The sequence below is a fragment of the Leptopilina heterotoma genome, unplaced genomic scaffold (assembly GCF_015476425.1).
Source record: "Leptopilina heterotoma isolate Lh14 unplaced genomic scaffold, ASM1547642v1 Lhet_47, whole genome shotgun sequence".
Taxonomy (NCBI): domain Eukaryota; kingdom Metazoa; phylum Arthropoda; class Insecta; order Hymenoptera; family Figitidae; genus Leptopilina; species Leptopilina heterotoma.
This window is the reverse complement of record NW_025111098.1, coordinates 2,633,955-2,656,056: the sequence shown is the minus strand read 5'-3', so window position 1 is coordinate 2,656,056 and position 22,102 is coordinate 2,633,955. Positions and strand designations below refer to the sequence as shown.

General features: G+C 30.3%; 1 protein-coding gene across 1 annotated transcript; it reads right to left on the bottom strand.

The window, feature by feature from the left end:
- Window positions 1–811: 811 nt before the first annotated feature.
- On the bottom strand, window positions 812–21,067 carry LOC122507498 (calmodulin). The gene is made up of 4 exons (XM_043620247.1): window positions 20,888–21,067; window positions 15,557–15,731; window positions 8,075–8,317; window positions 812–1,742 (listed from the first exon to the last, which is right to left on the bottom strand). Exons 1-4 carry the CDS (start codon window positions 20,888–20,890, stop codon window positions 1,714–1,716), a joined length of 450 nt encoding a protein of 149 aa, XP_043476182.1. The 5' UTR covers window positions 20,891–21,067; the 3' UTR covers window positions 812–1,713.
- Window positions 21,068–22,102: the final 1,035 nt, after the last annotated feature.

The following is a 22,102-nucleotide window of genomic DNA, read 5'->3' as shown; positions in this document are numbered from 1 at the left end:
TTGTTTTCAATATGACTAACAATTGTAACTAGTTAAAGATATTTTTACTTGACCATGAGTCAAATAAAAAGTGTCTTTTAACACATTTAAACTGTGCAGAGGAAAGTATAATTGAAAAACTTTTACGGTTTAACATCAAAAAGTTTTAAACATTATTATAAATATGTATTTTTCATAGTAGGTAAAACGTAATAGATTTGAAAGGAAAAAAAATGTTCGCACTGTCTTGTCCCTTTAAGCAAAATTTTAGTGTTAATTAATAATTTATTTATCTTTAGACTCTTGTATGAAATTTCTAGCTAAATATAAAATTTGTCTTGTTCAATGAATAAATTTAATTTAAGACTTTTTTCCACATCGTGTACGTTGAATTGTAATAAAAATAATGATAATAATAATAAGAAGAGAGAATCCCAAATAATGTAATTAGTTAATTATGAAAAGAGAATATTCGATTTTATTGAAACTTAATATTATTATAAGGTTTATTTATTTTATGGGCTGACAAAAATGAGGTAAAGTTAAAAAGTTAGAAAAAAAGAATGTAAAACATTCGACATTTTTCAAGGTATGTGTACGTATGTTGTTGAAACGGATAAATAATTAATTAATGAATTAATTAATTGATAAATGAAATGAAATTTCCAAGTTGACTTAATTTAAAAATGAAGAATTCTAAGCTAACGTGAATTGAATACAGACTTTATCATTTAAAACATACGACTTTTCAATGAAGGATCATCTTAAAAGTAAGTTTTTGATAATATTAACCGATAATAAAAATATGTACAGATTAAAAAAGTGCTGTATGTACCTCTTAAAGGTTTTTATAATATCCCAGAAAAAGATTTTTATACACTTTGTTGCACAGTACTTATACAAATTAAATTAAGAAACACTACATATTTTACTAATATAAGTTTAGGAAAAATCATCAAATAGACAATCGTACCAAAACATTCATACTCAGAGGTAAGATCCTTATTAATTGATTGAACAGAAATTGAACGGTAATGCGAGAATCCTAGATTGATAAGCCACGCATAAAAAAGCATTGAACTTGAAAAAGAGAATAATTATTGTGAAATTATACAAGTAAAAATATCATAATGAATATCATAGAAACTAATGACGGTAGTGAACAAGATTGAATGTAGCAATAATTTTCTTTGGTTAGACTCTCTAATCGATTCCTGACATGGAATTACCATGAAAAAGGTGGACAAACATTCGCTATAATAGGCGTTGCTAGGCTTAGTATTTTCTGCGCAGAGAATCTGTCATTCTCAAATTTGAATCGGATATACACTAAAAAAGGAGTGTAAACCTGAAATCCATTATCGCGCGCTAATCACGTACGTGCACATACTTAGTTGCGAAAGTAAGAGAATTTATTCTAACGAGTTTTTTCGCGCGCATAGTGTTTATGTGTATATATGTGTTTATTTGTTTTTATGTGTACACGCGCACGCAGAGATAAATACACATGTTTAAGAAATGGTCGATGGCAAATCTTTTCTTTTTAATAATTAACCACTCAGGTTACTTATCATTAACGCTGATTAATACAAGACGTACGGTGCACTGATATCTCGCGTACGACATTACTTTACATTCTGATACGAGTTTTCACTTGTCTTACAGTCATTTTATTGTTGCTTAATATATCAACATCACTCCAAAACGCGAGAATAAACAGCAAGAAAGTTGTATTCACTTTGATGTCATCATCGTAACGAATTCTGAAAAAGAAGAAAACTTTATTAGACTTTCAAAATCAAATCTTGGGGATTTCAAAATTGGTACTAATTGGTTTGGTACAAAGTACTTTTTCATCCGCTCTTGTGACGTAAGCGGATGGAAAAGTATTTCTGGCCAATAAGCGCGACCTCCCGTGAATGTGGAAAGTAGGCAATTCCTGAACACGATGATTTTTGTTCACTTGTTCCTTAAACAAGACGCTAAGGCAATATGTAAAAATAATTACCGAAAATTGTTCCGACAGGTGAAATGTGAAGTTATTATAAGTGATTATGGGAGGTAGCTGCGTGTTTGAATAAATGAGGTGCTGCAGCTTTTCACATCATATTTCTAATTTACAGTTATATATATGCGCAATAAGGTTATTCAAGTTGGGCGGGGGAAATTCAGGATGGACGCTAACTAGTGCTCAATCATTGTATACAAAGTGTATGGGACAGAGTTTAATTTTTTAAATATTTCGCTTAAATGAAATTTTCAACCATAAGGTTATTAGGAATTATCAGGATTCCTACAGAAATCCGAATTTAAAATTCCATACCTTTTCCATGATTTCCAGGTCAAATTTTTACTGGAATTTTAAATCTAATTTCACTATTTTTGGGCTCTTTAAAAACACTTTACTTATTTAATAGTTTCCACCCTTTGGTAAAAACTCTAAAATTATCAAAATTTATCAAAAATTCGAAAAACAGATTTTTTTAAAATTCAAAATTTTTTCCTCTCTTTTATGGGATTTCACAGGTTTCCTCAGAGGTGGACTTCCAGATTCCAAATTTTCAAACCGATAAATCGTACCTGATCCTCTTTTCGAATTATCTCTTTTACAGATAGTTGGAAACTTTAAAAATGTATTATCTTAATAATTAACGGTGTACAGTTGCACTGTATACAATTAAAATGTGTAGAGTTGATACCGCGCCAATGTGAAAGCTTTGATTTAGAAGACAGCTGATTTTTCGTTATTAAACATTTTTTAGACAAAGATTTTATTTTGTTCAGGATTTTGAGAAAAGTGGGGGTAGGGAAGAGTTTAACCTGACAAGCTTTTTTCTTTTTGGTCACTCTTATTTTATTCAGTCTTGATTTAAGTAGTTTTCTTAACTTCCCTTATTTCTCTTTTCTTTTGCTTCATTTGTGTATCCCGTCCTGTCCCACTCTCCCCAACCCCATCTTGCCCGCACATACGAAATTGAATGGAACGATTAATTACTACAATTTACAATTTAATAAAGAAAAAACATATGCTTCCCTTCTTCTGTACCTCTTGCCAGTTAGAAAAAAATTTATACACTTCATTAACTGTTATTATTAAATAATAAACACCTCCTAAAAAAAGTGAAAAAATGACAAGAAAATCGTCGAAAACAGTTTTTTTTAGTAAAACAGATAAAAGATTTGTTCTCATGGCTTTTAGGTTTTGTAAACAAGAAACTATCGTCTCGGTGCAGTATTATGTAAAATGTAATCGCGATTGGTTAATTCTTTTGTTAAATAGAGCCGGTACCCCGTCTTTCCCCACTCACCCCTATAAGTCCCAAAAATCACTTTTTAGGAGTTTTTGAAAATTTCTATCGGGTAAATCCGACGTGCTACAGACTTGATATAGGAATCAAATTGAAGCTTGAGCCCTTTACTTTACGAAGATATTGCGATATTGCCAACGAACTAAATTAGCTATCAAAAGTGATTTTTTTAAAAGTTGGCAAGCATAAAAATAGACTCACACTTTCCGTTAATACAACTGTTTTAAAAAATGATTGGATTGGTTTAGAATTTGTTACTCAGGGGTTTCGGGGTCGCTCATTACGAATATGATGTCAAAATAAAAAAATCTGTGGACAGATTCCTAATCAGAGACCCCGAAACCCCTCGAGTAACGAGTTTCAGGCAAATTGAATCGATTGTTAAAAGTTGATCGCCACATTGGATCCAACATTTTGAATTTTGAAAATCTGACGTCACATTCGTAATCAGCGATCCCGAAAACCCCCGAGTAAAAAATTCTTAGCGAATTTAATCATTTTTTAAAATAGTTGTATTTAGGTCAATTTGTATGCAGGACAACTGTTGAAAAATCAATTTTGACAGTTAATTTAGTTTGTTGTTGGCAATATCGCTATATCTTCGTAAAGTAGAGGGTTCAAGCTTTAATTTTACTCATATGACAAGTCTCTAGCACGTCGGATTTACCCAGTAGAAATTTTCAAAAACTAATAAGAAATGATTTTTGGGTATTTTACCCCCAATTTTCTCAAAATCCTGACGTGATGGGAGGTTTTTGTTAAATGTTAATTCGGATTTAGCGCAGCAAAAGCTACGGTAAATGACTTCTCGATCTCAGACAACGGAAATTTTTATTTTTTTGCAGGCTTCTGAAATTATATATATAGGGGAGAGTGGTCCTAAGTTGGCCGCCTAAGCAAATTGGTCGAAAATAGTAACAAAATGAAATTTAATCACTTCGGCAAGTATATATTAGTGTTCAGAGATCGTTTTGCTATAATTTTGTGGTATTTAGAATGGCTTTTGTAGTCTTAATACAATAAATAGTGAAAAGCTGCATTTTGGACATTTCAGAAATAGCGGTCCTAAGTTGGCCACCACTTTTTTTCGCTTGAGTATAAGGAAGAAATGCATATTCTTTTCAATTACGCAGAAATTTGACAAATTTGATACATTTAGGAGAATAAAAACGCATTATTTAACTATTTTTGTTTAGAAAATGAAGCAATATTTTATTTCATTTATTTACAGTGGTGGATGGCTGTAGAGACAGGCGTTTTTGTACTTCATTTTTTCTAATGTTTTTTAAACCATTTTTTTTTGTTTTTTGTCTTTGTTTAATTCCTACGTTACACTTTTACGGTCTTTCTCGTGATAAAAAACACAAAAAAGAAATAAAACATAAATAAAAACAAACAAAAACAATAGGTGGCCAACTTAGGACCACTGTAGATTTTTACAAGTTTCAAATTATTACGCTAATAAAAAAAATTTATTTAAAAAATCAACAGAACCTCTTATTACAACATTAAATAAAGGAATTAGCGCACACACTCATTTAGAAATTTTTAATTATTCACAGTAAAAAGTAAATCTTAATTTAAGAGCTGCCTTAAATTCAACACTATCTGCTATAATGTTAAAGGATACGAAAAACGTGCGTAAATTCAACATTGACTGTCTTAAAAATGTTGCATCTTAAGTTAAGGCAGCTTTCGTGCCTTAAAATAAGATTTTCTTTTTACTGTGTTTATCTCTTGTAGCTGCTCTCGAAAAAACAAGAAAAATTAAATTTTTTTGGTCGTAAACAATATTATTGTCTTGACAATGCCTAGAAGAATCTTAGATTATAATTAGGTCCATAAATTATATCATGGTTTATCAATATATCATACCACAAAATTATAGATTCGTCCAGTATACCATCTCTGAGAAATGCAGGGTGGCCAACTTAGGCCCACGGCCAACTTAGGACCACTCTCCCCTATATATATATATTCATATATAGCACTTTAACATGTGACAGACGTGTCCAAATTCAAAAAATCAAAAAGTTTCTTGAAGAAGAGACAATTCGGAACCATAATTATCTATAAAATCTTTGTCTAAAAAATTTTTAGTAACGAAAAATCAGCAGTCTTCTGAATTAAAGCTTGGACATTAAGATAATAAATTTTTCAAGTTTCCGACTATCTGTATAAGAGATAATTCGAAAAGAGGATCAGGTACGATTTATCGGTTTAAAAATTTGGAATCTGGAAGTCATTTGAAACAACTCCCCACCAAGTTTGTAGCGTTACATTTTAGAATAACCTGCCCACCTCTGAGGTGGGGTTTTCGTCTCTTTTACGGGATTTAGCTTCATTATTTTTGGGCTCTTGGAAAATACTTTACTTATTAAATTGTCACGACTCTTTGGTAAAAAATCTAAAATTATCGAAAATTATCAAAAATTCAAAAAACCGAATTTCTTAAAATTCAACATTTTTTCCTCTTTTAGGAGATTCAGCTTCATTATTTTTAGGCTCTTGGAAAATACTTTACTTATTTAATAGTCTCCACCCTTTGGTAAAAAATCAAAAATTATTAAAAATGATCAAAAATTCGAAAAATTGAATTTCTTAAAATTCAAAATTTTTTCCTCTCTTTTAGGGGATTTAGCTTCATTATTATTTGAATTTATATTCAAGAGTAAAAATGGAAAACAGAAAAAATTTAGACTTTTAAAAATTCCAGGCCTTTTCCATGATTTCTCTGATTTCCAGAAGCCTTTTAAAAATTCCATACCATTTCCATGATTTCCAGATTCTGTAGGAACCCTGTGAATTTATGTTCCATTTTCTAAGAACTATGTCTTGCAATAATAAAAGCAATGAAAAAAGTAAAATTGATTTTTATTATTGCAAGAAATAATTCTTGGAAAATAGAACATAAATTCCTAATAACCTTATGGTTGAAAATTTCATTTAAGCGAGATATTTAAAAAATTAAACTCTGTCCCATACACTTTGTATTTCAGCACACCCAACTTGAATAACCCGTGACTGATACGCATGCGTATAAGTATTCTTCAACTAATTTGCATGCGCAATAAAATGTGTTCATCAAACACGTTTTCGAATGTGCAGAATACTAAAATCCGTTTACCGATCATTTAGGGTTGCCACTAACACCGATTTTAAAATTCCATAACTTTCCCAGGTTTTTCAGACCACTTTTGAAAAAAATCCAGACCCAAAAATAAAATTATTTTGATAAATGTTTATCTACTTAAGACAAAAAATATAAAATCCTTCAAGTAAATTATTAGTAAAATAAGTTATTAATTTTTAATCTTATAAATATTAATTAATTATTTTAGTTGTAATAAAGATTTTAACATTAGTTGCTTATATTGAGAATTAATCTGCTTTGTGTAATTTCACTACAAAAATGACAAACCTGTCAAAACGATGACTTTGATATACTGACCTGATGCCTTGTTTATTGTAAAGTTGAACAAAAAACATTATTTGAAATTCGAACGGAATTAACAATCATAACCTTGTGCGATTGCGTACAAGTAAAGTTTGAAGCACACAAGAGAAAATTGTACAGTACCAAAAAATGTATGATTGAATCAAGGTTTCTTTAATTCTTATATATTTAAAGATAGCGATTTCCAACACCTCAATTTCATCTATTGCATTTTATAAGAAACTGGGTATATAAAGTGTTTGAATCCGATTATGGCTTCCAAAATGGAAAAAATAGCAAAAAAGGTGCTTTGTACATCAAATAGTTATTTATGATCAAGTTGATGAATAAACGAGTATCATACTTATACATTTCTTGCAACACTCACTTTCCCCAAGCACCTAAATTTGCAACAGAATTGGTAACAGTGTCTTAATATTCTAATACAGCACTCCCTTGATATAAACTGGATAGTGGTACTAAAGGGTTTGATACAAGCAGGCCTTTGTAATCTTGTCTCCCACATTCGCTTTCAGTGGGGAGAATTTCAGTGAAGACTACGTTACGCACATATTTCTGTATAACTACCAAAATACCAGAAAGAAAGAGATTTTGTGCCTTTCGTTTCTTTAAAATTTGATAAAAATTGAAAAAATGGAAAATATATAGCTTTTTAATTCTATTTAAATTAATTGAATAATTTAAATACGTAATATATATATTGCTACCGCATTCACTGCTACAGCACTGCATGGTGATGCGCGCGCTACTTTCATCCATCTTGTATCAGATCCAGCTTACACTAAAGCAGCTTGTATCAGAGGAGTATTGAATTTAAGTAACAATAATCTTCTTTCGCGGCTTCTCCTTCAGCAGTAAAATATAAGAATATAACCCGAGAGATTAGTGTTCTAAAGAGTATTTGTTGACTTCCAAACTGTGTACTTTAGAACTTTTGATTTAAGATGGCGGATCTTTGTTATTATTTATTATTATCCATTTTAGACGCCATATTAAATATCTTGACAGCATCCAAGGCTTCTTTTAGCCTCAGAACCAAAGACTAGATTTCAAAATTTTCTAAAACCGAGAGATATTTGAAATTCTAATAATTTAGGGTTACAATTATTACCTTCACTAAGATCGGCGGTCTGGTAATAATTTAGTAACTTTTTCCTAGTTTTGCCTTCCATTTTATTTTTTTCTCTTTCGATCGTATTAATTAAAGAAATATGAAGAAGGAGAATGGAGGTCAAAGTAGACAGTAACAGACATTTCAGTTATTGATTGGAAATCGTTATAGTGAATTAAAGAAACAGTCATTAAATGTAATATTATCACAAAATTATACCTTCATAATTAACTTGTCCGTCTCCATCAATATCTGCTTCTCGAATCATCTCGTCAACTTCCTCATCAGTAAGCTTCTCCCCAAGATTTGTCATAACGTGTCTCAATTCCGCAGCTGATATAAATCCATTACCGTCCTTATCAAAAACTCTAAAAGCCTCTCTGATCTCTTCTTCACTATCTGTGTCCTTCATTTTTCGCGCCATCATCGTCAAAAACTCTGGGAAATCTATAGTACCATTACCTAAAAGAAAATATTATTAGATAATGTGAATATTTTTGTACTTGTAAGAATTGTATTTGAAAATTAAGCATCGACTTTTATAAAGTTTGACATTGCAACTTGACCGATTTCGACTCGTGTACCTTTCTGCAGTTTTTATAAACATGCGGCTGCACCCAAAAATTCTAATTTTTTAAAGCATGACGAGCACGAATGTAATTTTGTTGAATCTAAGGTTCTATTCATGTCTTTTACTTCGGACGCTCTGTTGAAAATTTTTGAAACCGTTGAGAGTGAGTTGTTTTATCTAATTTTGTCCAGCTTCCACCAATCAGCTTAGCTTTTTAACGCTGTGTCGAAACATGGTACTACTGAGATGAGGTCAAATGATTAAGCCACGCCACTTGCTTGGATTCGTATGGAATCCATACATCGAAAGTGAACAGCCCCCGGTTGAATACGAAGAAAAGTCTTAAGGCCTAAGTACAGCAGAGTAGGCTACTTAAGGCGAATAAGTGATATGTAAGTTTCCGTACCTCTCTTACCATACTCTGGTGCACTTTGGTCAAATTTGTACAAACCCCGTAAAAAAATAAATGTAGATTAGATGGGTTGGAGTGTTAATTTTGAACCTTGACAAAATGACCAAAGAATCTAAAGTTTCAAGAATTCAATGTAACTTCAAGAAAGAGATCCGCGGCGAATATCGTCAAGGCTGTCGAAAGCACAGATAATGTGTTGCACGACTTAGATTGCTTTATTCAAGAAGCAAATCCATGGGGGATAAAGTTCAAGATAATTCTCAATCAAATAGTTTGCGCCATCTGTAGCTCTTTCTAAAAACACATCTCGCTTTGTACAGCTGAATGTGGCCAGCTACTGCTGATCTTCAGAACTAGGCATTTTTTAAATTCATCATGATGAGCCTCCAATATGATCTTAACGGGAAGTTAAAGTCGATGGAAATTTTCCATTGAAGCTTCTAAGGAACAGCTGACTTAACTTTAACACCCCTTTAAGAGCTGACTTAGCGTTTGCAAGCGTATGGGCCGTGTTGGATACCATAGCAACCAACGTAGTGCTCAATTTAACATAACACATGCTCTAAGGCCTTTCTCCAATATGACCCCAAGAGTCTGTTTTGCAATGATTTTAGCATATCAAATATGCTCTTAGGATCGTATTGGAGAAAGCCTTTAGGATCCTATTGAAAAGTTACTGTATCTAGCTGAAAGGCAAGTGTTTTTTTAAAATGATTTCAGAATATTTCTCAGAAAGCACCTTAACTCTCGGCTTACTCATGTGACCGTTATCTAAAACTTTTATTTGGACGCCTGGTAGGGACTATGAAAATTACATTCAAGGACGCTAAAGCTTTTAGTGGCGCGAAGATTAAAAATGTCTGTTGTTGTAGATTATATTTTTATAAGCATTACTTAAATATTTTACGTCGGTTTTGTCATTAACTGAATTTGAATTTTTAATAATATGATACATTTCAATAAAGCTACGTTTTACAAAATTGAACCCCTTGATGCAAGAACCAGACATAGACCATTGAAATTAAATGGGCTGCGTCTGGTTCTTGCATCAAGGGGTTCAATTGTTTTCAGTTGATAGAATTCTGACATTTTTTAAATCAAAGAGATAATCTTTCTTGTGTGAGTGTTGTGATAGCGCAGATGACGTGTTGTCCGTTTTGCACACGGAAAAAATTAATTTAGTACATTTTACGAAACTAATATTGGAATAGCGGATACGGAGAGGAGTTTAGTATAAGATAAAACAGAATCAATAGTAATATATGATGACTGCGTTTCTCGAAAACTCAAAAAAAATTCTATGGAATTCACAAATGATCGGTTGGACGTTCTAATTTAAGAGTTTTGTAAAATGTTTAGCCTGAAGCGCATGCGCCACGGAAAAAAATATTCACGGAGAAAAAAACGAATAAAGCAGAAAAAAGAATTTCTTAATGTACCAATGAGCTCTCAAGACCATTTTTTCTCGACTTCCATAGGAGATAGATGATTGGTTCGACACATGTGACTGCACTCTACAACGCAATGGTTCGCTTGGATTGGCTTATTTTATTCTGACACTAACTTAACGGAAATACGCATACATATAAACGAATTCTGACGCAACGCACATACAATATAACTCGCACTTGTAGATGAAAGAATTGAGTTTCTTTATATACTAACTGAGGAGATTAAAACTGCGCTTGTGAGAAATGTCAATATACTGAATATTAATTTTTAAAAAAATCATTTTTTTAAAAGTTATACAAAATATTTTATGGTTTTTAAAATAACATTTTTTGATTATAATTAGTTATAAAATCTCTATAAAATTTTTCAATTTTTAGAAAATAATTTTATTCTTAATTTTAAATTATAAATAAATTGACAAAAAATTTTCAAAATTAAATTCAAACTCAAAAAATGTTTATATTAAATTGTCTAAAATTTGAAGTAATAACAGTTAAAACTTGAGAAATTAATATATATATTGTCATCGGTAAATATTATGATAAACTATAAAATTTATTGGACTGTAAATTAAAAGAAATTAATAATAATTAAAAGTTTGGATTACAAAAGCACATAAAAAATGTTACGAATTTGGAACAATGAAATGTGAAATACGTAAAAGAAAACAATTATCCAAATGTTACCGGCAGGTAAAGCAGTTCTCTTTTTCCTTCCACATATTATATCTATATACAGCAGACAAGTTAATACCGACGCGACGAGACAAGCTTCAACATATCTATTTATAACGCGACTTTTGGTACACCCCGTATAGAATTTTACGAAACTTTGTGTTCGAGAATTCACGATAGACAGCGAAGTGGAAACTCAAACCACGCGTTTTTAGATTGCACGAAACATTTTTACCATTTTCTGATAAAATGTTCACCAGAAAATACGAAACATTTCTACATTCAAGCTTGTTTTATAAATTACAACACTGGTTGCAGTTTCTCGACAATTGTTCTGCTTAAAGTAGTGAAAGTTTCTGGGTTTTTGAAAAACTTCGTCTAGGAATCTTAAATATCCGCTAGTGCGAAATTAGTTTCGTAAAATCTGCTGAACTTATTTTTTCCGTGCATGATCTAATATATTCGTCGACTCTATTTTTTAATTTTTGTTTTGTTTGGTCGATGTAGATGTCACTACATCCCTCATAAGTAATCTCATCCACTACATTCGTTTTGTTATATAGAGAAATAAGATCTTTAGAATTTCGGAAAATACCAGTTAATTTTGCAAGGTTTAGAAACCACGTCAAAATTATACTTTATGAGAATACGTTTTAGTTGGTTATAGTGATCATTAATGTATGAAATTACAACCAAATTGTTCCAACTTTCAAAGATGTTCTCTTCCTTAATTATTCAACTCCCAAAGGTGTCAGTTCGAAAGATAGTTGTGGGCGCGGCATATAGTGGTGTCAGGAGAAAGAGATGAGTGGGGACTGAGTGATGAAATTAAAAACAGGAGCGTGTCAGTGTTTCGAGCACCACCGTGATCCTTTTACACATTCACATAAAAATACTACATACCACAAATTTGTAAAAAAAATTTGGGTAAACGTTTTGACCATAGGCAAATAGACGAATCTAATTCTTAAGCCTGATTACTAGGCATTAAACTTACTATCGAGTGTTAATCGAAAGTAAAGCCAAAAGTAGTTATTTTCCTTTAAAGTTTGTCGCATGGCGGCTGCTAAACATTGATGCTATTATTAAAATACATTCGACACAATAAAATGAAACATTCATTACAACTATTACTTAGTAAATCTTTTATCTTTTCTGAGTACGAGGCCTAATTTCCTTATTGTCTGATTTCAGAGAAATTATAATTCATATTTTTTATTAATTTATGTTAACTACTTCTAACTTTAATTGCGATTGTTCTAATTTAATTTTCCTTAAGACGTTTATTCACTGAAGGTGCATGCTGCATATGATTAGTATAAATGCAGAGCTTGCGTTGAGCATTGACTTTAACGCCCAGCAGTTAACTTAATGCCTAGGCAAAGGGGAAAAGGGCACGATATCGTCGCGCATTTGTCTAAATGCCGATGGTAAGGTTAATACCTAGGGATTAGGCTGACTGCCGGATTCGTCTATTTGCATTCTACCACCTGCAAACGACGATCGTAAGCAAAGCATTTTTCAAGTAAACTAAATTGTACCTACAAAAATATAGAATTTAATACCCTTTAAAATCTTTTAAAAATTTTCTTAATTTCATGAAAGCAGTTTTAAGCTAATCCTTGCAGTTTATTAAGATCTTTCTTCAATAGAATCTAAGAGCATATTGCAGAAAGGCCTTTATAAGCATTTTAGTAAATTGAAAGATTTAAATTATCTAATGTTAGGCTGCTTACACCGTAAGAATTAAAGTAAGAAAAGCAGTAAAGATTGGGGATTTAAAATCGCTATGAGATTCATGACTAGTGGTCATGAAGTGAATTAAAAAAATGTCCGCCGTGAGTGTATATTGTCAGATTGTCATTACGGTTACTACAATTAAAAGTTTTTATAATCATTAAACAAATATAGTTCGCGTTTAATAAAAATCATGGAATTCGATTCACAGCATCGAAAGGGTAAAAATAATAGTGAAATTTGTTGTGTTTTTTTTTAATGCGTACACCCATTTCGGACATATTTGTTTTGAAACACTAGCGCCACTATGTCCGCGGTGGTAATTTTCTTTGCCAATACCTAAATGGTGACTTAGCTAAATTCGCTTAATCGCTTCTGTGGAGAATAAGTGCAAATAGGTAAGAATTTCATGTTTTATTTTTTCACGAAACTATTTACAATCGTTCTGCGCAGACAAGAATTTAGGTAAGTCGCCGCTAAGGTATTCTTACTATATGCCAATAAGACAATACAGGAGAATAAACTTCTATAAGCGAAACAGGGATGGCGTGGAATGAGTTGCGCCAGAGATGAATTTGGGTTTCGCGCATACTAATGATGCCGCAGACGCTGTGCGCAGAGCTCAAATTCACATCTGGCGCAGCTCATTCTACGCCATACCATCTCTACATGTCTTAATGGAAAATTCGACATGACGAAATTAAATTCATTCACTTTTTAGTAGAATTTCACTAATTGTTAGTCATCTTATTCACTAAATGAATTAGTCAAACTGTTTTATAAACTTTTAATAAAACAGACTCACTAACTGAGCATTGCTATGCAATAAGTCTTTCGACGTTCAATGCTATATAACACATATAAATATTTTTTTATGTTTATGTATTCAAATTTAATTGGATTTTCAGATTGCGATCTTTTTTTTGAACGTGGAATGGTTTGAAATACAATGTTTCACACAATAAATGCATAATTTACATTAATTTAAAAAATTTTTAATCTCTGTATACCTAAACTGGAAAAAATCTGCAATCGAAACAGCGTCAAGTTTCAGCAGAATGGAAATTGAAACGAGTAAAATGTTGGATATTTTAGTGACTTTTTGCTGTTTTAGTTGATGCTTTTTTCTCCTGTAACATTTGTATTTTTAACCTCATATTTTCAATTCAAACTATTCACTATTATTACAAACCAAAAAAATTAAATCACCAGAAACCTTTAGTATGCTTTTCAAATTATTATTCAGTGTTTTATTAGAGTCTATTTTAGCAATATTTTTTTAAAATATCAATATTAACATTAAAAATATTAAAACTGTTAGAAAACGGTTTTAACAAAAAAAAATATTAAATATTAATTAAATATTGATTTGTAAGGTAATTTTAAACACATTTAATTATAAAAGGAATTATAGTTTGTTTCTTTAATCTAGATGACATGGAAAATTCTTATCAAGTGTTGCATACAGAGTTCTACTATTTTCCTTTTTTCACCTCCAAAATTAATTAAAGATACACAAAAAATCACTAAAATGTTATTTACTTTTAAAAAATAAGTTTTCCAAGAATAATTCATTAGTTTTACATTTATGTAGAAAATGATAGTATTTCGGTATTATACACTCAAAAAGCACTTATTAAAAGTGAGTAAACAAAATGAATGTAATATCGCAATTAAATATTCTACACTTAATTTTAATGTCTTTAATTGTCTCTTATGTAATTTTGAGATATTTCCTGATTTTTTCAAATATTAAAATTCACTTCCTTTTACCAAGTTTCAGAATTTTTTTTTCTTCGCCCTTGACATATAACATTTTCAAAAATATCTTAAGTTCTATAAAGTTATTAACACTTTAAAAAATGGAAATACGCTTCAAGAATGCAATGAATAACTTATTTTTGGATTTCATTTTGAAATCATTAAATAATCATGGAAAATTATTTCTATCAATGCACTCTGTAAAAAATCATTATCTAGACACTTTGAGATCATGAAAACAAAAAAAAGTTAACATTTTTATAATTACTCACCTGGAGTTTTTATTAGAAACAAGTTGGATCAATACTTATAAATCATCTGAGCAAGTATAAAAACAATACATGAAGCCTGTGATTTATTTAAAATAGTCCTAGAGTTTCACTTTTTTATTAAACAAAACATGATTTTCAAATAATTGTATTCACCTGGAGGCAAAGCTGTAAACTAATTGCTGCGATACCTTTTAACTTATAAAGATAAAAGAAAGAGGTGCTCTCTTTAAGTTTCATCATTTTTTTAAAGCTTTCTTGCTTTTGATATCTCTTTTTTGAGATGTGTATGTAAATGTGAAACATCTTTTTTTACGTTTCAAACTTACTTACTAAACGTTTCAAAAATTCAGTAAGCTTTATCGAATTTTTAAGAGGGTGAAGTTATAAAGCGAAAAAATGGCTCTTTTTCATGGATCTTTTTTTAGAAAACTACTAGTTTTTTATAAAAAACTTTTTACGGGCACACGAAAAGAGTTTTATGTACATTATACTAGACCTACTTATAGAAATTTTGAACGCTAAAAACGAATATGTCGAATTGCTCTATTTTTCTGTATTTTTGATTAAAATATAGGGTTAATCTTAAGAATTCATACCGCTTCACACGCTTTAAAATTCAGCTACTTTTCTAAAAAAAGTTTTACGGTTTCTATTGATTTTATTGATATGGATCTTCTCTTGTTCAATGAAGATACTCTACATCGGTATAACAAACTTTGTTTTTTAAAAAAAAATTATTTATTTACTTGCACTAAATAATTGTCTTGAACCGCATTCCAAACCTGAATATAAATTATAAAATAACTTTTGGATTACACGTACCATCTGCATCTACTTCATTGATCATATCCTGTAATTCGGCTTCTGTAGGATTTTGTCCGAGAGAACGCATAACAGTGCCCAATTCTTTCGTTGTTATTGTGCCATCGCCGTCTTTATCGAAAAGGGAAAATGCTTCCTTGAACTCTGCGATTTGTTCCTCTGTAAGTTGATCAGCCTGCGAAAAACGTTTTATTTCATTTTTCCAAATTATACCATCCCCTCTTTATAATTCCAAAACAATTTTAATTTAAATTATAGGTATAAAAAGTTACCATTAAGATGTGCCAAAAAGAACTTTAATTCTATGAATGAAAAATTTACTTAGAAACTTGAAAAATAATAAAAATGTCTGTTTTTCTTAAAAGAAGCAAATGATTTTTCTAAGGTACTATCATTTAAAATGGCTACTCTTAAATTAATGTTATGGTTATTAACTGTAACAAGTTTGTTATTATTCTTTAGGGAGGAGTGAAAGAAATGTTTCTTAAAAAAAAGTAAAATGTACTATTTTTTTAAAAATATATGTTAGTAACAAACAATGATATGTAATTTGATTTATAATACCATGTATTAGAATAATTTGCAGTCTATATTCACTCATTGATAAGTTTCTTTCGGTAGTATTATTTGCGATAAGACTTGACGTTTGTGCCTTTTGAAAGCAAGTTCATAAATTATTATTTAAAACACCAAATCATATTAAAAAATTATTTCTTCAATGACAGTTTTCTACTATCAATATATCTAACAATAATACACGGAAAGATAATGAATATTCAATTTTTAAAAATATTTTACCATTTGTAGGAGAAAATGCGAAATTTTGATGTAAAAAATACTAAACTTTAAAAAAATTATATGAAATTTATTATTATTAGCTTTATATTTATATGTATATGTGACGCGCTCCAAAGAAAGGTACCTAAGAAGCAAACGAATTATAGGTTGAGTTCGAGTTAGATTTATCTTGATTAAAAGTTCATTTTTAATTATTTGAATTTGAAACCAATATTCATTAAATATTTTGAATATAATGAAGACTTGAAGACCAACAGTTTTTAATTAATAATTGATTCTCTTTCTGTATTTTTACTCAAAAAATTAAAAACATAACCTCAAATTTTTTGCTTCTTAGGTACCTTTCTTGGGGGCGCGTCACATATGTATTATTATTAGTTTACAAGCACCCACATAATTTTGAAAATTAAATTTTAAAGTTAAATATTTTTTAAGAAGCTGTAACTAGCACACACTTAATTTTTTAAAATTTGATGTTGGTATTAAACAAATAAAAATATTTTACTTTAAAATATAATTTCTAAAATTAAGTTGGTACAGATAATGGAGTGCCAGTTCTTTGGAAGTTTAATATTTTTATATGAAAAAATCGTTTTGTCGCATTGTAAAATAGAGCTCTCGTAAAATACTTTTACAAAATTTAAAATATTTATTTTCTTTTCGTGTATACTGCTATAAATTTTAAAGTAAAAACTTGAGCTTATCAATCCGATTAATTTTCCAGGTCAGACAGTTTTGCAATAATTACCATCTTCAGTCTTTCTTTAACACTTAATGAAGCTATTTTATTTATATACATTTTCTTTTTAAAGGAAAGATATTTGATAGTATTGGGGCTAAATATTATGCCAATCGTGAGTTTCGTCGATTTCTCACGAGTTGGCGTGTGTAAGTCAAGAACAGACAGTGAGGTTTATGGCAAGTGAGAATTATGTGAAATGAGCTTTATGGCAAGTGAGATTTATGCCAAGTAAGATTTATTTCAACCGAATTTATGGCGAAGAATTTAATGTCACGTGAATAAAAATATAATTTTTAAGTTATGTTTTATAGTAATGTGAAATTTGATAAATTGTTCTTTAGAATAATTAACAAGTTATAGTTTGCAATATAATCATTCTTAAATTATTTCTGAAACTAATAATTATGAAAAATAAATTTTTTTTCAAAGTTCTATATGAACGTATTAAACAGTGTGTTGTTACATGGGCCAAAACGACAAAAAACGTATGTTTTTTTAAAATAATTTTTAATAATTTATCATTTTTAATTTCAAGATATCTTGAACTGTTGCTACTGGCCTGATTTTTAATATTTTTCATCAAAAATTTTATATCTTACTTATTTAATAGTGTACTTTCAGATACCAAAGTCTTTAAATAAAAATTTATTTATTTTACGAAAAAAAATTTGACCCATGTAACCCCTTAAAAAATACTATCATATTCTCCACACATTTTTGAGTAAAAAACCGTTGAGAAAAAAATGGTCCGCTTTGAGAAATAGCAATATTAAATATTTATTCTAACCCTGCATAATAAATATTTAATATTGTTATTCTTCAAAGCGGGTCATTTTTTTCTCAATAAATTTTTACTCAAAAATGTGGGGAGAATACAAAAGTATTTTTTAATTTTGTATAGAACGTTAAGAAAAGTATTTTTATTCTAATTTTATAAATAAATAATTTTAAAAAATATAAAGTTTTTTTTCAAAATAAAAAATATTTTTAAATTCTAGGTTTTAAGACGAAAAAAAACGCTTTTTTATTTGATAAAATCGGTTAAAGTAGACTCAAAAAAAAAAGATTCATTTGGCGCAGTTAAAAATTTAAATTGTTTATAAGTTTAACAAAAAACTTTTTTTATTCTAAAAGTTTTATGACATTATTTTAATACAAAAGGGTTAGAAAAAGGAAGTTGAATTGAAAAAAAATTATTTTTAATTTTAGCTGATTCGTTTGGCACAGCCTGATCCTTATAGGTTATGGTGTTCAATTCCTGGAAACGTTAATGGAATTGAGCATTTCGTTTACAAAAAGTCGGAAATATTTAAAATTCAATTTTTAAAAAATTTCTTTTGTAAGAAATAAAACCAAATTAATATAAATTATTATTATATTAATCTTTATTATTTTTCGAGTGGTCACAATATTTCGGCGGTTCGTCTTAAACTAACTAGTTTAGTGAGAAAACGATTCCCGAATTAGGGAAACGATGAGTAATCCCATAGATGTACATATATATATATATTCTTCACACTTTTTTCTCATAACTTTTTTTTCTGGAACTATTTTTGGGGAAATACAAGTAAACCAATACGCCCCGAGGTCGGGGTAAAATGGTCAATAGTTACATAATTTAAAATCTCAATATTAAAATGAAAAGTATATTTAATTTTGTAATGTAATGTTTCATTATTGCCTATTGTTTTTAATTTGTAAAATTCTAAACTTATTGAAAGTTGCAGAATAATAAAAACTATATTTCCGCTTATTTTCGTAAAGGGTTTGTATTTTTCACTTTCTCATATTCAAATTGCAAAAATAAAAAATTTTTCTGAATAATTTTATTCAAACTTGAAAATTGCACAAAATGAGTCAATAAGTCTCAGAGGTGTTTATAGAATATAGTTTTCAAAAAATTTGTAAATATAATTAAAAAGTAAAAACGATTTCTTTAAGTAAATATTCAAAGTTCAAAACGTGATGTTTTCGTTATTAAAAGTAACTTTTAAAACGACATATAAAAAACTTGAATGACGACAGTAGATATTAATTTATTTTGAAATATGAAATTCTTCGTTATTTTCCACAATAATTAGTAAATAATGAAATTTGTTATACGTAAAGTTGCATTAAACAAAAAGTAAATTCATTAATTTGAGTGGTGAGCAAAATTATTTCAACTTATCACATTTGAATAAAGTGAAATGATTCATTACGCCCCTGAGACATTACCATTACGCCCCGGACTCCCCTACAAATGAATGAGATTCTTCGTTTTATAATAAATGAATCAGATTTGCCTTCTCGTTATCGTACAAAATTCCAGATTACAAACTAAAGTACTCCAACATTTTCCATTTTATATCGTTTCGTAACTGCCTTTACCTTCCATATGCCCCACTGTTGTCTGCCATTGATCTCACATTAGGTAAATCCGGAAACGGAGATTTCCCGAGATAAACAAATTTTAACTAAATTCAAATTTTTCATTTTTAAACCAAATCTCAAAATTGATAAAAAAAACGAAAATGTTACAAAATATTTTTTCGTATGCAAAGAAAATAATATTTTCGAAAATTGTAACAAAATGGCTTCTTTATTTTGAAAAAAAGTCTGAAATCATATTGTCGTCCCCTATAGCCAATAAGTGTCGTTAATTTTCAAACACATCTTCTAATTAAAAGAATCGATTTCAAGAAATCTAAAAATAGACTTAAATTAGCAAACTCTTTAAAAGTTCTGTAATTTATTAAATAAACTAAAAATCGTTAATCAACATTTCAAAAAATTCGTGTAATCTTAAGGTGCGCCGCACCTTTATAATTGTGGCCCGAGATAATAAATCTTAAATGCCACGATTACACATAATTTATCTAAAATCCATAAAATTTTAAACTTCTCAGAATGAAAAATAAAAAAAAAATTCTAAATTTAAGAGACGTATTTGTCAAGAATTAAATTTTTTCATTATATCGCTACGCTTTAGAATTCCCAATTCCAACGGTTTTCTAAATCAATAAAATGTAAATAAAGAAAATCAAACTTTTAATGGACAAAATAATGGTGAAAAATAGAATAAAATTTCAAATTTTTTTTTTTATAATCTGAAAATGACGATAAATTGCATTTGGATATGAAGGTTAAGTTTAAAGAATAAATTCTTAACGCTGCGATAAAATAAAGGTATTATCTATCAATCGAGGTTAGTAGAATGAGAACACAAGTAGACTCATCTGTCAAAGAATTAATGTTTTCATTATATCAAAGTTGTAACTTTTAAGCGACAAATAAACAAAAGTAGAATTTACTCCTTATCGAAAGAAAAATAAGTTGAAACAAAACAATAATCCATTCTCGCTTGGAAAATATTTTATTACATTCATAAAAGTATCATATTATCAATTTCAAATCAACATATATAGATATACTAATTAGTGTTTTAGAAATGCGCAAACAAACACTTGAAAGCAGATATAAATGGACAATTTTTATGAAAATGAGTCGTTCTAGCTAGGGCAGAAAACAATTGGACCGAGTGAAAATTGGGAAGACGGAAAAATGGTATTGAGTAATGAATTAATTGGATTGTTCGAGAAGGTGAAGATTTTGGGAGGGAAAAGAGAGTGATTCGGAGAGGCGAATAACGAAGCTTCAAGGAAATGGTGTGAGTTGATGGAGGATGATTGAAAATAGAGGAAATATTTGTGAAAACAAGTCGGAAAATGTGTGCAGGGCAGTTTGTGCGCTGCACGTGCACAATCTCGTCATTTAAAGATGAAAAAATCGATAGAGCTTTTCTCACTCACCATGGCGAAGGATTGATAAGGTCCTTATAAACGGAAGAAACACTAAACTGGAGAATTTAGCCACTTAGCAAGCACTGCACAGTCCACGAACGGGAAAATACTTTTCGGTGAGACAGAGCGCGCAAAATGAAGGGGCGGCCGACGAGATACACACTGTGATCAGCAATGGAGTCCCTGCTGGTGCTTGAGTTGACTTGTATCCCTCCGCGGAGAGTTCGGCATCTGCGCCGTGCGCGTCGCGTTCGCTGCTGCTGCGAGCGCGGCGCGTGCGCCGACGGCAGCCGCAACCTCACACAGGCGAGCGGCGTGTGTAGGGACGGGGCCGGTCGCCTGTGTGCGTGGCTACTGCGGTAGGCGACGGGGATGGGTCGCTGGCTGACTGCGGCCCGAGGGGGGGGGGAGCGGGCCTAGCACTTCTGCGGGTGCAACGCGTGCTCCTACGCCTCGACGAAATAAACACCAGCATTTTATTTTGGCGGAGGAAAACACTTTTTACCCCAGCATCATTTCATCTTATTCGGCCAATAAATGTCATTTTAGAATATTTGCGTCATTTATTCATCAGTCGATAATGACATAGCATGGGTGCGGTCTCGTTTTCAGAACAGATTCCGCCAAGTCAAAAGGATCTGCGATTGGTTCTCGCTCACCTGCAATGCGTCAGCCGAACGCGCGACTGCCGCCGGCTACCGGGTCACAACTTTCTTGTCATCGCCATTTCAATAAAGAATATTACATTTTACTAATAATACACTTACCTTTCGCAAATATATTTTTCACCCTCGCCTTTCTTTATTATAAACATTAACAATTACACACCCTCTTATTCATTAAAACAAATTCCTCTCCAAAATAAATACACATACATTTTTCCTATTACGTTTATTCACTTGAAAATTGTATTTATTCATGCTCTCCAACTTTTTCTTCGCTAACAACTTCATTTTTAATATATACTTGCAAAAAGTATTATAGAAAAAACTGTTTAGTAAATTGAAAGAGTAAAAATATTGCATTCAACATACTTTTAATGTAAAAAGATTAACGTCACAATTTACAAATTAACATACAAATCAATTTGTTTACAAATTTCAAGTTTTATAAATTGTAAAAATAAAAATTGTTTTTAACTCAATTTAAAAGGAAAATTTAATTTGATAGTATTTTAAAAAAAGAAGGAAATTTGATTAAAGATGAAAAAGTTTTTTGAAATTT